At 46.7% G+C, this 17988-nt stretch overlaps 2 protein-coding genes across 3 annotated transcripts in view; one reads left to right on the forward strand and one right to left on the reverse strand.

Moving 5' to 3' along the window:
• PHB2 (prohibitin 2) overlaps positions 1 to 7814 on the reverse strand; it is a 41802-nt gene extending 33988 nt beyond the window's left edge. The window contains exon 1 of one of the 2 annotated variants that reach the window (XM_069650597.1): positions 7794 to 7814. The gene's annotated coding sequence lies outside the window, so the exon portion shown is untranslated. Of the gene's footprint in view, positions 1 to 7356; positions 7467 to 7793 lie in introns of those variants that run through there. The other variant, XM_069650596.1, reaches the window with a different exon arrangement.
• A 62-nt stretch (positions 7815 to 7876) lies between these two features.
• Positions 7877 to 17988, forward strand: part of EMG1 (EMG1 N1-specific pseudouridine methyltransferase) — a 37016-nt gene continuing 26904 nt past the window's right edge. Inside the window, exon 1 of the mRNA XM_069650598.1 lies at positions 7877 to 8102. Coding sequence (XP_069506699.1) covers positions 7914 to 8102 — 189 coding nt within the window. The 5' untranslated portion in view covers positions 7877 to 7913. The remainder of the gene's footprint in view (positions 8103 to 17988) is intronic.

The raw sequence follows: 17988 nt of genomic DNA on the forward strand, positions 1-17988 counted from the left end.
CAAACTGAACCTCCTCCAAAAGAAAATATTAGCCACTAAACAAGCCATGCCTAACACGCACATCCCTGTCCTCCTGCCAGCCTCCGACCCCCCCCAACCTTTCTCTTTCAAACCCATACAGAAAAAAGACATCAACATAATGAGGAATATCACACCCTTTAACTGTAAAGGTGATGCATGCCCAGCTACCCTCATCAAGGACTGCACTGAAGCACTAGCTCCTTTCCCGACAGCCTTTGTCAATGCTTCCTTTGCCACGGGGAAAGTCCCCGCCTCCCTCAAGGAAGCCTGGGTCCGCCCTCTATTAAAAAAAAACAACTCTTGATCCCACCACCCCTAACAATTATAGACCCATCACCATTGTCCCATTCCTCCTCAAAATACTGGACAAAGCAGCCTATCTGCAGGTTCAGCATTTCATTGAAGAGAATAAACTCTTAGGTCTCCGACAATCTGGCTTCCGCCCCAAACACGGGACTGAAACCGCGCTACTTGACTTGAAAAAACAGATGGACGACGCCAGAGACATGGGCAAACCAGCACTTCTCCTACTTCTCGACCTATCAGCGGCCTTCGACCTCATAGACCATGACGTCCTATGCCACCACCTCTCTGCCAGCGCTAAATTCTCCCCTGAGGCCACAGCATGGATCACATCCTTCCTACAAGACAGAACCATGCAAGTATTCTCTGACTTAGCCTCACCCACCATCATCCTCTGTGGTGTGCCCCAAGGCTCCTGCCTCTCCCCCACTCTCTACAACATCTTCACACGACCCCTCTTCCTCATCCTCGACGCCATGGGCATCTCCTACACCAACTACGCTGACGATACCCAGATCCTCCTCACCCTCACTGGCAACTATGACACTGACTCACTGACCCTCAACAACCTCTACAACACCATCCAAGCCTGGATGGCAGACAATGGACTATGCCTCAACTCCGACAAGACCGAACTCCTACTGGTAGGCTCCCGCGACACGCTAAAAAATCTAGACTCCCAATTCAGTCATTTCACCATTGACTCCATTAAAATACCTGTCTCCGACTCAGTCAAAACTCTTGGTGTCTATTTGGATTCCAACATCTCCATGGACAGACAAGTCAACGCAATAGCCTTCTCAGCTGCGTACCACGCCAAACTGATCAACGCAGTCAGACCCTTCCTCTCCAAAGAGGGTGTCTAGTCAAATGGTCGACAGACAAATGGTAGACACAATTTGGTAGACAGGACAAATGATCAAATTTTTTTTTTAGTTATATATATTTTTTTTAGGTTTTCGTTTAGGGAAAAAAAAAGGGGTTTTTAGCAACAAAAAAAAAAAAGGGGGTTCGGAGGACCCCCCAGGTCCCCCCCCAAAAAAAATTCAACCATTTGACCTGTCGACCTTTTGGTGTCGACCATTTAGATTCGACCAGTTGACCTACAACCTCCAAAGAGAATTGCACAAACATAGCCAGAGCAATCACCGGCTCCAGGCTAGATTACTGCAATGTACTCTTCCTAGGAACTTCCAACAAAAACCTGGAAAGGCTACAAATCATACAGAACAATGCCCTCCGCGCTGTCCAAGGTATCACGAAAAGAGAACACATCTCGGAGGCCAGAAAACTAGCCTACTGGCTACCAATAAGGGACAGAATCATCTTCAAAGCTCTGACACTGACCCACAAGTGCATCCACCTCACCGTCCCGGTCTACCTCTCACAAAGAATCCACCCCGTCTCCTCCACAAGGCCAACCAGGTCACCATATACCAACATGCTCTGTGTGCCACTAGTAAAAAGAGCCAGAGCTGGAGGATGCAGCTTTCCTTATCTCGCACCATCACACTGGAATGCCCTACCTCCCACAATCCGAGGTGAGCCCTCCCTCATTGCCTTCCGGAAAGCTATGAAAACCATCCTCTTCACAGAAGGTCTCTCGCAGCACCATGTTTGCCAATAAACTGTCTGTAATGTAATAACCAAAGATGCACGAGCTGTAATGACTAATCTGTTTGTAGCAATCATAATGTGCCAACGACTGCTACCAATCCTGTACCCCCTGTAACTAAGTTCCTGCAAGTAACAGCGCCACAATGCCCCTGGGCTGTCTGCGCGCTATATAAATATAAATAAATAAATACATAAATGATTGACAGCCAGGCTGTATGAATGGGGGAAAACTGCATAAAAAGCAGGTCTCTGGGAATGGAAAGGCAGAGTCGCCACTGAAATGAAAGAACCAACGAGAAACTGGAAGAAGATGACCCCTTCCACGAATGAACCGCCCGGTGAAACCCTGCTGCAGGTCCGAATCGCCATAATCCAACGACAGAGAAGATCCTCCAGGAAACTTCTTCCCTTGAGCTGGTGGGAGCAACCAGTTCGCCCAAACTACAAGCCAGGGCCCCTCCTCTGGTCGAATTCGCTGTACAGAGCTACTACAGTGGGCCGGATAGCCAGGAAGGTCGGACCCTGCTTGGGTTTTAAGGAGCGCACCTTTTATTTGTTGTTTTGCTCTGCTGCTGGTTTCTTCCCTGGGTGGTGCAGGACCGTCCAGTCTTCCTACTTCGTGTCAGTCCGACAGTCCCTTCAGGAACCGTGAGCCTGCAGGAACCACCAGGAACGTCCGCCTCAGCTACAGCTCCCTCTCCGTTTTAAGGTACTGTGCAAATCCGGTTGTCCGTTTCGTTCAACCGTGGTGAAAGTGTTTGAAATCTTTCTCCAATCCAAGGGCCTGTCCTTCTCTTCAAACTAACTTTTCTATCAACCAACCTCGTCTGGAATCTGTGCCATGAACTTTACCTCAAACTACCCTGAACTGTGTGATCTTTAGCAAAAGACTTTTGACACATTGACTTTGGCCCTAAGCCTTTTCTAGCTGATCTCACTGTAGTATACTTACCTGTTGGTTTTGCCTAATTTCTAATAAATGTGTCTTTCCCTCGCTTTTAAATTGCTGGAGTGCCATTTTGCTCCCACTTTATTTTGTGAGCTTAACTTGTCTGGAATTTAAGGGAAGTGGTTTGGTGTATTTATGATTGTGATTTTTAACTTGCTTAGAATAGTGAAATGTTATACAACTGTTGAGTAAATAAATATATATTCTTATACTTAGAAACCTTGAGTCAGTGTTTGCCTGAATCATAGTAATTGCTGTCCTTTGTGTCACAATTTGTACTGCTCACTTACTCTTGAGATAAGTCTGGCTGCTCCGATACAGCTACCACTACCAGTATAACTGTGTAGTACAGGCTTGTACCAAAGGTGTAATTGTACTGTCACTTGTAGTCTTAATTGTGTGTAGTGTTCCCAAAGGGTACTGCATATAATTCTGCCTAACACATACCTCGAAACCACAGCAAACACTACACTGCAACCACAAAACAAATGATACATAGCCTTGCACAACAGAACAGGACAGCTACCAACCGAAAAGCACACCTAAGCTCAGCTAACGGTGCAAACCGAAGCTGCCAACAGCACATCATTGCTCTCTTTCACTTTTCCCGTTCAGTCCTACTAACTCACCTGCCCCCTTTCCTTTTCAGATCCGCCAGGGGACCACTCTGGTGGTGATTGTGTGCGGTACAAATGCCCTTTAACATTAGCATTATGTAACTTTCGTCACGGATGACGCTGTGCGCCTTCATAAAGTGCTGTTCTTACTGATTTTGGTAGAACATTCCATGGCAGCACAGTCCTTGGCTGGTGCATTTCTATTTTTGTGGAAATAAAACTTTGTTTTCCTTGAAAGAGGTGTGCTGGGCCTTTTTCCCTAGTGGGTTGTATTTTTTCTGGTGAGAGCGTTGAGGGGTTTCTTAAGAGAGGCCTTGCAAAAGCTACTCTTCAGAAACCTGCCCTCCAATCCTCCTTCCAGTTTACCCTCGGATGCCAACATGAGGGCCTTAAACAGCAGCCCACTGAGTGTGGAGGGTAGAAACTGGCAGTTCTTTCTGAAACCCACCCTTTAGGAACTGGAGAATGGCGGCAATGTCACACTCCAGTGTGTCAACCACAGCCGCTGCACACCACTTCCTTTTTAACCAGTGCTTGTCATATGCCTTTAGAGTGGCTGGGCGCTTAGAATGGAGAATGGTCTCCGCCACCTGCTGAGACAAGCCTCAGGCCAATAACATATGCATTTCAACCTCCAGGCTGCCCACTGTATGCTGTGTCCTCCCTGCCCCAGGATTTGCATTTCAACCTCCAGGCTGCCCACTGTATTCTGTGTCCTCCCCGCCCCAGGGTTTGCTTGTACATGGTATGGACATTTCGGGATCTTCCACACCACTTGAGCCTCGAGTTCCAAGAGCATGGGTAAAAAAACTCCTCCTTGGCCAGCAGGAAACTACTAGGATCACATGAGACCTGCATTCCTTAATCTTACAGTCTACTCTTGCAATCAGGGGAAATTCAAACTAGAGGTCTGAGATTAAGCAGAAACACATAGTGCCATGCTATCCTGTACCACTAGATGCTCCTGTGCTGAAGCCCGCTCCTTTCGTAGGACGTAGGTCAAAGCAACTTGGAGGTGTAGAGCTCTCTCTAAGGGGAGGAACACCTTCCCCAAGGCTGGTGCAAAGCTGAGCCCCTACGAAGATCAGATCTTGTGAGGGGAGAAGCTGGGACTTCAGCCAATATACCAGGAATCTCCAAACCTCTAGGGCTTTGCAGACCTTCTGCAGGTGTGTCTGTACTGTCCCTCACTGGACTGCCCTGGCTAGTCAATCAGTGCAAAACACTGTATGCACTTTGTCCTCCAAGGAGTCACCGAACAACTTGCTACCCTCAAGGGGATCTTGAGTGTTATCACTTTTTGCAAACCTTCCGACTTCAAGTCTCCAATGTGAATGTGCCCCCTGGCTGAAATATCTGCACCCATAACCTTCTAACGCTGTCATAAGCTAGGTCAGACAGGAGTTCAACTTGCTTCTGCATATCTGTCAAGACTGGAGCGCAGTCCAAAGCATCTTCCATCACCTTTCCGAGCTTCTTAAATCCCCACCAAGACAGTCTGAGTTGTGTAGGATCCGTAGACGTTTTTCCTGAGAGCCAGATGGGCCCACATAAGAACTTACTTCAGGGCAGCATTTGATTTCTTGTCCCACAGGAACAAAGAAACCCATGCTGTCCCACACATGCCTCAACCTCCGTTCTGTCCAAATATTTGCCCTTCTTCTGAACCTGCAGCAACTGCTAAGGATTTGGAGGACAAGCCCTTTGAGGAAGAAGAGGAGGAGGAGGAGGGAGAACGGAACCACTTCCTCTTTCTTCTGCCTTCAAACTCCTTAATGGCCCATTTCATAATACCTATAATCTACTTTTGAGATGAGGAGTACTTCAGTTCCAACATCTTTTTACCCAATTCTTTCTTTCTTCTGGCCACTCCTATCTGGACTAGAGGATTCAGAGGAAGATCTCAACATCATGCCTCCCCTTATCCTTCTTTTCCACCATCTGGATTACAGAAATCAAAGAGCAAAAATCCCACGCAGATGCTATATCTGCCTCTCCCTAGACTGCGCTTCTGCACAGCCTCGTTCTGTAGTCAGCCCGGAGGACGCAGCAACTGGTAACCAAGTAACCAGCAGGCCGCTGTGTCCTCCTTACAAGAGTGCGATTGTGCCAACAACACAGTGACTGGCCAGCCAACTGGGCACCCCTAGCAAATGGAGGCCTCACCCCTGGGCCCACACATGTTTACCGTCACCCTGGGCATATTGCCTGTACAGCTCAATCGGGTCCCCTTTTCCCCGCAGGAGACCTGAGAGACCCCCAAATACTGCTGGGTCCTACCGCTCAATTGGGCCTGCGGGAGCCCAAGAGCCTGCAATCTCCTGTGCCCACCTCCAGCCCGCTGCTGGAAGATATTATAGGACAAGACACATTTTAACAGGGATTATGTGTAAAGGAGGAGGTGATATAACTCCAGTGAGGGAAAGACATAAGGATTACTTTGGGGGAAGCAGGGCTTCATGACGTAAAATACCAGGACATGGAGGTAATGCAGACTAAGTAAAGATGCAATGGCAATTGAAGGTTCTCTGCATTCACTCGCTCAGTCTACAAGTAGTTTCTATCAACTGTTCCAGAAATGTCTTTCATGACAAGGCCATCATGGAGGGAGGGAACAGATGGAGTGGTTAGAGTGGATGGAGTAGATGGAAATGTTGGAACAGATGGAAAAAGTGGATGCAGCAGATGGAAAGCATAGAGTGAATGGAGTAGATGGATTGGATATATCTGTCTCCTATTTATGCTATATATATATATATATGCTATGTACCGGTATCCCCATGTTATATATATCACATGTTTAACCTATCCATCATGTCACTTTATATCCATGTGCCGTTACGTATGGCCCCTGTCCTGCTCTCGTGCTTGGTTGCAGGCGCTTTTCTCATAACCACCATATCACACTACTACGCTTACTCTCTCCTATACACCATCATTTAACTAGAACACAGCTATGCTACGACACATTAGGCCTAGCTGTTCTCATACTCACATGACCCCACGAACACTTCATCATCCACATTCCACCTAGCTTAGGCGTCTCCTCAGGCCTAACGCAGCCAGAACTCAGTCTGGGTGTCCACCCTACAAACTGAACACATCCAACTGATTTTCTTAGCGCTACACCAACCGCTAAGAAGCAGCAATCATGCAATAACCACACCAGCTGCACACGCACCATATGACTGTCTCTCTCTACTGACTTGAACTGCGGTTCCCGAAGGCGTTCAACCTACCAGCGCGTTTGAGGTCATACCAATGATACATAAGGCGCTATATAATGCCAAGTAACATAACATCATTACTACTGAAGTGTTCTGGCAACGTATTCAGTCCGGTAGAAGCACCCTTCTTGTAATAGCGTGGCTATGAGATTGGCAATTTATATCTAGTTTGTTTTAAAAATATTGCATAGAATGCATTTAGTTCGTGGAAAGCTATATGACACATGAAATGAAAAAGGTGAACCAAATGCATTCGGGGACAGAGAGGAAAAATTAAGTCCGCTCAAAATCTAATGTGCAAAAAACACAGCAAAGTGTATAGACGCGAATGTTGCTGTAAAATGCAGCGCATTTTGCGTTACACAAATCAGGCTCCTTCACAAGTGCTGCGGACATATTGTGTGTACCATGCTCAGCTGTATTCTTTAATGACTTCTTTGGGGCATCGATAGCCCCTTCTACATGTTCCCGGATAGTACAGTGTCCGCACAAGTTCCACAGTCGACCCTCCTTACCAAACCCCTTTCCTTAATTCCCCCACTGTATACCACTCCACCTATACAAGCCCTCAACCTTTTTTCTTATTAATCTTCAACTATATCTTAAACCCATGGTATGTTACCTTCTGCCGACTGCCCTCCGAATGGGTTGACATGAGGATGGAAGGACACCGGAAGTCTAACCTTCTCGCACGGGAAGTGCCGGAAAGTTTTCACTGTGAGACCAGAATTCAGTCTGTGGTCGGTACTAGTATTCAAGTAAGCCCTAAGCCGTCAGTAGGCAACAGCAGGGCTTGGGTAAAAACGGCAAAGAATGAGTAAAAAAAAACGTGCAGGCACAGACGCCTGTCTGTGTAAATAACCATTACGCGATTGCTCTTCAACATTTATCCGTGACATTTATTACGAAAAAGAACAACTTAGCCAAGACCGAAACTAACTGCGGCCATTTCGGGTTTAAAAAAACTTGTATTGAAAATGTACTGCGGCCGTTTCCGATTGGGTAAACTGTACCGACTACTACCATTCTGCGACATCTGCCGCCTCTCGGAGCACTTACCTTAGGACGTCGTTCACCTAATTTCAACATGGCCACAGGAGTGGCTCAGTCAAAGGGCGTGTCCAGAGCCGGAAATACATTTCTGAACTTCCTCACTTACTTTATTTTGCCTTTACTAAGATGGCGGCTCCCGGGTCTAAGGCATGTCTTGCTGAAGCAGGAAAGCGGCGTCGTCAGGAACGTGATGAGGATGATGGCGAAGACCGTAATACTGAGCCCTGGAAGCAACGCCGCCTCGCCGGGGGAACTTTTGCTACGCGTCGGAGGCTTTTGGTGGTGTTGGAAGGAGCTAGCTTGGAGAGCGTCAAGGTAGAGTAACGTATTGGTAATAGATGGACGGTTTAAAAAAAAAAAACAGATTCTTACTGGTAACTGTCATTGCTCATAGTCCCGCTCGTCCTCACAGCACCCCTCGCAGTACCAGTTTCAGGCTCCCCCTGTTACATAGCTCTCAACCATTTGTGTTGCAAAGGCGGGTGAAATCACCCGATTTCATTTTTGGCGGGTGAGATCCCCATTGAAATGAATGGGAGCGCTCGAGGCTTGGCGGGTGAGTCAGCCTTTTACAAGGCGGGTGACACCCGCCAAAAGCGTGTGAGTTGAGAGCTATGCTGTTATGATGTGAGGTAGGGATCTGACCAAGTACATAGACCGGCTGTGGAGCCACGTAGGCTAAACCAGGACGCTTTATTCTACATATTCCCATATGTAGAACCCCAGTTACTTGCAGGTATGTCCATTGCAGGATCAGGTAGACATCAAGGGGCAGACCCACCGGCCATCCTCTCACTCCCAGCTCAGCCCCCCACCTGACATTCATAGAACACTCTCCTGAGCTGTCTGTCATGCACACATCAACATTCCATCAGCATGCACCCCAGGCCAGTGATACATAACAAGACAGACTTACATTACAACACCACCAGTTACTGAATATTTGTAAGGGGCCTATACAGCAAAAGTGTTACCAGGCGCCACAAGCCCAAGGGAGGGAGGGTAAGTAAATCAACAGAAACGGTCCTATGAGGCCTTGTGACCTAACCGTAACACAATTGAGTATTCCGTTTCATAAAGCGATGCAGATTGTTAGAGGTGTGGTCCACCAGCATTTTAAGCCTTTGGCTTCCTCATAAGGCAGTGGTATTCAAACATTTTCTGTTGACCCACCCCCTGCCTGATAAGTTAAAAAAAAAGGCTGTTGGGGCCCACCCATAAATTAGAACAGTGCCAGATTTTCTTTTGAAACTAGTCACCTTACTCCCATTCTGAAGAACCTCGTGGCACCCCACAGTTTGAAGACCACTGACATAAGAGGTATATTTATTTTGTCTGGGCTGGCTTTTGTCCTCTGAAACTGTACCTTTGCTGCTGACACGTTAAATTTAAGTAGTAATTTAGCATTTATATAGTGCTACGAACTCTCGGGTATCTGAGCGGTGCTTATTACCCACGGTGTGTGGTGCTTATTTATCGATCTCGGAAGGATGAAAGGTTGAGTTTGGCATTGCCGGGATTCAAACCTGCGCCAGCAGGCTCTGCACAGATGTCAAAGCGAGCGCTCTACTCGCTGTGCTATCGGACCAACTCTCCAGGTGAGCAATCTGACTGGCTCTTGCCATCTCACACTTTGCTATCGGAGCCCTGGGCTGGGCATCACAGCAGAGTGCTACTGCCTCAAAGTGGGCCACTGTACTTGGGTTCTCACCCCGGTTTCTTCCCTTATCCTTTTGCTTTTTGCTAGAAAACGGGAAGGTGGCTGGGCTATTTTCTGTAATGCTGATTCCCCTCGTCGCTGGGCTCTGAAGTAGTATCATGTCAAGTCCTTACTGGCACACCTCAGCTGGAGATACGGTGAGCAGGGTGGGTATACACTTCGAGAGAGGCTTCTGGTACAGGACAAAATTGGAGGGTACTCCAGAGGGCTTAACTTCACACTTGTAGTCGTGATCAGCAGGTTGTTGGCACGCATGGGTCTGCAGCTATGATCCTGAGGGCCTTCCTAGGGCATCTGTAAGGTTTATGTGGCGTTATAACGGTAGGGTCTATGCATTGGCTGGCAATGCATTGATCATAGAATACATGACGAGCAGCCATGTTTGTTTGGGCTTAACATGGCGTTGTGGGGGGGGTCTCGTGCATGAGTATGTTGATGCCGGGGACACAGCTACTTTTTACACGTTCCCAGCAGTAGGTGTTGGCTGTCATGGGTAAAACAGAAGTGGAAGCAGATCTGGAGCCTCGGTTTCTCTTCCCCAGAAAGGGCCAAGAAGAGACCGAAAGGAAGATCTGTAATTTCAAGACGTCTTGAAATTGTTTACAAAAAACAATCCAGGAGAATAGCATTGAGTAAGAGTAGAATGTCTCCTTCATAATCTTCCTGCTCTTCTTCAGAACCATCATCCCCGGAGTCATCCTCATCTCTGGAATATGACTAAAAAGTGAAGTGCCTGGATAAGGAAACTGTGGCGTAAGTGTATTACAGGTGATAAGCTTTGTGCATTTTGCTGAACAGGTATCTCGTCTAGTGACACCCTGGTTCCTGCACCCCTAGTGACACCCAGGTTCCTGCACCCCCTGAAGGTACAACTTCCCCTGCTTACGAAATGATGCAAGAGATATTGTGGAAGCAAACCGAAAGAACCAGAGGATGGTGGGCCAAGATATGCCCTCTGAAAGGGGGGGGGTGGAGTCCTTACCACAGTCCATTCAAATGGACACTGATTTCCCAATCTTGGTGAGTAGATCATCAATGGCTCTAGACAAGGTAATAAGCGATGCAACGGGAAGGTGCACATAACCCTGAAAACAACGTATGGTGTGACCCATCTTTCAGCAGGGCCTGCCACATGTACCCCCTGTATGGCCATAAATGCTTTGGCCATCTTCAAGAAGCTGTCATAAGCACTGCATGGTGGTGCAGCTACTTGTGTTGCAAGGTGTAGGAATGGCTGAATGGCCATGGGTTCCATGATTGCAGGCGTGTCTGATACAGTAAGGTTGTCATTTTGTCTTGCTACGTTCTGCCATCTTAAAGGTGCGCTCACATAATGCTTGCACTTCAAAAGGTTGTTTATTAGAAAATATGCACATGATCTCATGCTGGGGCGATGGGGTTAGCCGTCAGCGGATTGTGCACCGCTGACATTTTTATGGTCTTGTGGCTCTAAGGAAAAGTGGCTTGGCTAGTGAGGGCGAGAGGGATATGATAGTTGTTTTACCAGTGTTCAGCCAAAGGATCGAAGAAGAAAAAAGGATCGAATGCCCTTTTTTCGAAACCAAAAGGACCAGGAAAAAAAAAAGGGTTGAATGCTTTTTTTTATTTATATATTTTTAAGTTTAATATGCAAAAAAGTTTTTTTAAAAAAGAGAACGGGGGGCTGGGGGTGCAACTCCCCATAAAAAAATCCTTTTGTTTTAGATCCTATAACCATTGTTACCTTCTGTTGATGTATCCTTCTGGCCTTCTTCTCTTGGCCCCTGCCCCAAACCTTCCTCCATTGTCAAAAGCCTATACATTAAAATATGTTCTCTGGCTCCAGAGCAGCCAAAATCTTGACAGTCTGTCAAACTGGCTTTGCTAAACTTGACTGAAAAAGATTCTTCCTTTACTCCCGACTGACTCTAGATCAAAAATGGTCACAGCCTCCATTATGGGATCAATTGATTACTGTAATGGCATCTATCTTGGCCAACCAGAAGCTCTTCTCCAACGCTGATTCTTCAGAACTCGGAGGCGGCCCACCTTGCCCTGAATGCCCCCAGATTGGCTCACTCCCAGGACCACCTTCGCCATCTTTATTCGCTCCCTGTGAAAAGCAGAATTTAAGTTAAGGCTCTCTGTCTCATGCATCGAGCTACCCACAATGTTGGGGCTGAGTTCCTGCAATCCAGACTTATACTTCGGAGTCCTTCGCTCGGCCAACCAATCTCTGCTCAGTATTCCCTTGATTCTATTGGACCCGAGCTGGAGGAAGGTCCTTCTCTGTGCTCACCCCTATGCCGTGGAATGCCCTCCCCTCTGAGATTGACAATAGTCCAGATTTTTTAACGCCTTCCGCAAATGTCTCAAAACACTTTTGTTATAACTTTTCTGGTTTGCCTCCTCTTAGCGCCCTGATGCCTTCTGGTCTTGTTCACGCTCTATACGTTTCAGTTCAATACAGTATGTACAACCTGGAGGAACTGGCATCTGTGCGTATGAGGTTTCTTAGTGTTTTGTGCACTGGGCTTGTATCCACCTGGGTGGTTTCCAGTGTTCGAGTTCGCTGTCAAAGGTTATTGGGTTTGTAGCTTCATGAGCAGGTGATGTGTGTTTAGTTGGTTTGATTCACTAGCCCTCTGGGCATCTGTTGTAGGTGGGAGGTGTGTGGAATAAACAAGTGGTTATTGGGTGGTCTCTCGGTAGCTGTAGCTACGTTATTATTTTTTCTGTATCTATCCCTCAATACCTTGTTTCCGGCTTATGGTTTGTAGCAGCAGGCATTGTATGGGTTGGGCGGTCACCTTGTGAGGGTGGTTGTTGTATGGCAGGTCCGTCAAATTTCTTTCTCATATTTTCCTGGGGGGTCGTTTGTAGGTCTTTTCTCGGTTAGTATGTTTTTTTTTTTTTTTTTTTTGCTTGTATGAATTTGGCTCCTTGTCTGTGTAATGATTTATGGCCAGTTTATAGGGCTTTGAATTTTTATTGCTTTACTGATGGCCAGTGTAACTTATTGGAGCCAATGTGATGTGGTCCCTTCCACTTGGCCCCGGGAGTAGTCTTGCTGCAGTGTTTTGATGCACTGTAATTTAAAAAAAAAAAAAACAAATTGGAGGTGTTCAGGCATTCCTAGGTGGACTAGTTGCGTAATCTATACTAGATAAACCACGGAGATGATCACAAGGATTCTGTGAGAGGAATTGAGGTAGCAAAGGACCCCTGTTATTAATCGCAGGAGTGAGAAGATTTTTTTTTTTGTTTTGCTGTTGCAATGGCTTGTTTTTCCAAGTGATTATGTTGTCCGTGAGAGTTCAGATTCTTTTCATCTTGTCTGGTTGGGTTCCCATGCTCTAGGTGAGGGATGTCTGTGTTGGTCTGTCTTCTCGAGGGGAGATCATTGTTTGTTTTGTTGGATTTAGTTTGAGGTTGTTGTTTGCCATCCAGGTGTCGTTGGTGAGACATTTGAGGATGTTCTCATGGTCGTTAATGTCTCTTGAAGATGAGTTGGTTGTATTCTGAGTAGTTGTAGGCTCAGTCGATGGGTTTGAATGATCTTCATTGCGGGCGATATCACCACAGGTGATCATTTTTGTTTGATGTAAATTGTGGAATGTGGGTTCAACGAGGAGTAAATATTTCAGCCATATTAGTGCAGAGCTTTGAATGATTCCTCCAGTGTCTTGATTAGAATTGTTTGGCCGTATCCATATCAAAAGCAGGGAGTCTTCCCCCAAGCTCAGTTCAGCCAAAAGAAAGGGTTTCTTTCTGTTAATAATAAATGTCATAAGCCAGAATGACTCTTACTTCATGTCCTCCTTAAAAACAGTTCAGCCCAGAGCTGGACATTTCCCTTTTAGATAAAAATGTGTCGGGATGACTCATATTATGCCCATCAGCTTATCTTTGTCATGCCAGCGCCATGGGCGCCTACATTGGCGATCAAAATGGACAAATTGGTATTCATTTATCTGTGGAAAACTGATATTCACTTCTTGGACTTTATTTCCCATTTGTGAAACTACACTTACCACAATGCACTTGACTACAGCCATCTATTCCTGGCCCTTCCTATTCGTCATCTTCGGAACTAAAATACTCAGAAGCCTTAATGATTTGCTCTGCTTCCACCAGCTCAGGAACAGAGAGGGAGGTGGCCAATTGTCTGCAGGTGTGCTTAGCCAGGTGCGACAAATTAGCCTGCCCCTGTGCTAGGCTGGGCAGTATAAAAGCTGCTGCCTGCAGGGGCTCAGTCAGTCTCTTGCATTGAGAGTCCTTCCTGCTCCTTTTTGCTTTGAGCTTCGTATCCTTGTATGCGATTCCTCTGCATAGCAGCCGATCACGCTCCGCTGCTACCTTCCGTCATTGCCTTCCAGGATTCAGCCTAGCAGCCGATCACGGTCCGCTGCTACCTTCCGCCATTGCCTTCCAGGATTCAGCCTAGCAGCCAATCACGCTCCGCTGCTACCTTCCGTCCTTGCCTTGCAGCCGATCTGATCACGCTCCGCTGCTACCTTCCGCCATAGCCTTCCAGCCAAGCAGCCGATCACGTTCCGCTGCTACCTTCCGCCATTCCCTCTGTGCTTCCTTCCTTACAGCCCTGCTCCATTTGGGCTCACTCCTTGCTGCGCAGTCCTTCTGGGCTCTTTGCCGTGCAGTCTGTTTCACTCTGCTGCACTAAGCCCTATACTTTGGGGCTTCCTTCCTTACAGCCCTGCTCCTTTTGGGCTTGCCCATTGTTTTCCCCGCTTTTCTGAGTTTCTACCTTGTACCCCACCATTCCCTGCTATCCACATCAGTTTACATTCATTATTTACTCTGTTATCACAGTTCCTCTGTTTCCTGACTGCTACTCCCTTGTTTTCAACCCTCATACTTTCTTCCTATCCAATCTTGCTATACGGCTTCCCTTCATTTTCCTTCTGCTAGTTTGCTATTCGACTTCCTTTTCCCCTGGATTTATCTGTTAGTGTCTTCTCATGTACTGTTTGTAAACCCTTTGTACAGAGCTTGTCTGTTGGTTTCCGTCAGGCAACCTCTGCCCTTTCCCTTGTCTAGTTTCTACGTTAGACACCCATAGCTGTTGTTCCAAGCCATGAGCAAACAGTGTGGGCCTCTGTTATAACAAACTGTGCAGAAGGTTAGTTTTCCTAAGGTTCGTGGAATACTCTTTTCCTATATCTGCGTACACCCCTAGAGGGAATATATCCTGTACCTTTTTCCTTATTACACTTGCCTACTCTTCGCTCTCCTTTCTTTCAGCTGTGTGTGAACTTTTCTGTCCACTATACTTTGGCACAACCACCCAATTCCTTCCTGGGTGTCCAGTGCCACTCTTAATAATAGAGTGCCATCATTGACAATCTTCATCCTTAGAAAATGTTGTCAGTCATGGGCAGGGTGGCTGGTGGCAGGGGACATCATCTTATCTAAACATGTACATTCCTTCTGCAGCTTTTTTTTTATATGTATGCTTTTGAAAATAAACACAGCACACACTTTCTTGTTGTTTGTGTGTGTCAAGAACCTTTTTACCGGAGTGTGTAGCCGTTTCTCCAAAGAAATCCCCTTCAGGCTGGTCGGTGTTTACCAGACTGAATTCAGCTTGCCACCAGTAGCCTCAGAACTATTCAATCCCCTGCCCAAACGGCTGAGCCAAGAAGGCAATGTTGCATGCCATTTCATTCAGTACCTGGTCTTGAAGGCGATCACGAAGGTACCTGAACAGGAAAAGGTGAAGTGTATACTGCATTGTTTTTCTGGTACCAAAACCATCTGGGTAAATTCAGGCTGGTCTCTCCACCTAGCACTTCAAGATGGAATGTCTGCAGAAAGTGATTCTGCTATTAATCCAGGAAGGAGATTTTCTGGCGTCATTGGATTCATGACACTTATTTTTCCCATCCCAATCTGGAAGGAGCAATAGTTCTGCAATTTTGCAGTTGGAAAGCACTGTTTACATTTCAGGACAATGCTGTTTGGGCTAAAGTCTGCCACACAGATCTTCAGCAAGGCTTTCGGGAGGATGGTGGTATTGCTCCACCAGAGAGGCATACAGATTATTTTTCTATCTAGTAGACTGGTTACTCAGAGGAGCTACCAGTCCGGCATGTGGAGGTCAAGTGCAAAACTCTGGGGTCAGTGGGGCTCAAAATGGGCAAGAAGTCTCGCCTTGTCCCCTCAGATGCTCTCCAATTCATCAGAGCACTGTCTGGACAGCAGGGTGGAAGGTCGCTGTTCATGCAGGGCAGTCGGCTCAGGCAGCCCTGAGACAACAGCTGTCCCTGATGAAGGTGGCAGACCGTGTTTCCTACAGATACACGGCCATATGGCTGCTTGTGTATCCTCTGCATTGTGGGCACAGCTGCACACAATGCCTCTGTTATCCCATCTGCACAAGCTTTGGAAGGAGGCATCTCAGACAAATAATCCTGGTTCTACAGGGACAGAAAGGCTAGTTGCAGTGTTGGTTGCAGAAAAACAATATGCTGAGGGGGGTTTCCCCTGACATACCCCATGTTGGTCATTCTTGCCACTGATTCCAGCAAGCTAGGATAGGGGGCCTGGGTTGAAGGCCTAAGCCACCAGGAAAATTGGATGCTTCAAGAAGCAGCGCAGTCCTCCAATTGGAGTGATCTAGCTGCAGCACTTAGAGCCATACCAAGTTCATCTCTTCAATGGTGCTGGGGAAAAGTGGTGGTTTTTTAAACTGACATGTCAGCAATGACGTACATCAACGAAACAGGTTGCTCCCCGCTCCACAGGTCTACAACAGTTTGGCTAACAAACTAGGGTATTGGGCAGAGCAGAACCTCTTGTCTGTTAGGGCAGCGTTAGATGCACAGACAGTGCTGAGGCTGTCAAGCATCGTGTTTAAATCGGCAAAGTGAGAATTGCGTAAGGACAGATTTGACCGGAGGTTCAAGATGCTGGTTCTGGGCCTCCCTTCGCGTCATGGCAGAATACAAATACACTTTTCTTCAGGTGGTTAACGGGTCTTGTTTATGCATTCTCTCTTTTACCATTAATCCAGAGGGTGGTGGTAAAGCTTTGGTACCCCTTGTTAGAAGTCCTGTTTGACACAGTTTTTGCCTAACCGATCATGTGTGCTGGTGTTGGAACTGGCGGTATCTTCTCGTGGTCACCCATGTCCCGTCAAGGAGGTGCATGGAAGAGGAACTCCAAAAATGTCCAACCTGGTAGTTAAAAGTCAGGAATCCAAATGATTTGCCCGCCGCTGAAAGTACCGCGGGCAAAACGTTTGCATGAGAAAGGTGCAAACTACCAAAAGTTCACACCTTTCTCATGCGAACATGCATACATTCTCACACCCACACCCCCAACATAAACAAACCCCACTTAACTTCATCTTTACGCTGGGTTTCTGCAGCGCCAGCTCCCTTTCACTTCCGTGATCGGGAACTGGCGCTGCAGGGACCCACCGCCCTGTGGATTTTTTTTGTTTATTTTTTGTACATTTTTATTTTTTTTTTATTTTTTTTTTTAACAATGCTACCACCAAAGTGTTCAAACCTTTGGTAGCATTTTTAAAACTTTTGGTGGTTGCAACCATTTTTATTCTCGGGGAAAATCATCCTAAACCTCCCTCCAGATTAGCTTCAGCAGTACTGAATATGTGATCTGCCACATTAAAAGCGTCTGACCCACATTTGAGCAATTTTCAGAGCTGGTGTGAAAGGAATGGGTTCATAAATTGATCTATTCCAGATATGCTTTAATTCATTCAGGGTTTGGGAGGGGGGTGGGCTTTGATTGGAGGCTTGCAGAACAACAAAGCAGCCCATTGAGAGTAATTGGGTAGAAAACCAAATAATGTGAACGTGGTGACAGGACTCTGAAACTTTTTTCCCTAGCCAGAATAATGGGTGTATCTGGGTACTCCCACAGGATCTTACTTTGGTGATAAGTCTTGCAAACTGCGATTCTTGAACCCCTTGAGAAGGTGTCTTTGGAACTACTGACTTTAAAAACTGTTTGATATTATCTCCAGCAAGAAGACTGTGAGAGAATGGTGCATTGACCTGTAAGGCGGTTGATTCTGGCAGCAGCTGTGTTCTTTCCTTGTGATCAGGTGTTTTTATTTTCTTTTTTTGCCCACAGTGGTGACGCAATTTTATCACAGGAGATTGTATTGTATTTTTTGTTATTTATATAGCACTCTTTCCCCATTTGTACGGCCTCAATGAGCTTTGTGTTTGGAACGCCCTAGGTGACTGTAGTCAATGTGGTGGAGGTTCTAAGTTTTAGATTGAGATGCTTGTGTGCATTTTCGCCGGCTTATGACTTGGGTGGTTGGCTAGGCTCCACTAAGCAGCCCAAAGGTCAGGCACGTGGGTGGGCGCTGTTGGTGGTATGCGATAGATTGCTATTGTTGAAGATTCAATGTGTGGCCAGCTATAACGACTTTGGTAGTCGCTGTATGCTAGTGCCAGAGGTGTTGAGGTACGTCGGGTGTTTCAGTGTGGATGTCTGTGCGCT

The sequence above is a fragment of the Ambystoma mexicanum genome, chromosome 3p (genome assembly GCF_040938575.1).
Source record: "Ambystoma mexicanum isolate Mex_15411 chromosome 3p, UKY_AmexF1_1, whole genome shotgun sequence".
Lineage (NCBI taxonomy): Eukaryota > Metazoa > Chordata > Amphibia > Caudata > Ambystomatidae > Ambystoma > Ambystoma mexicanum.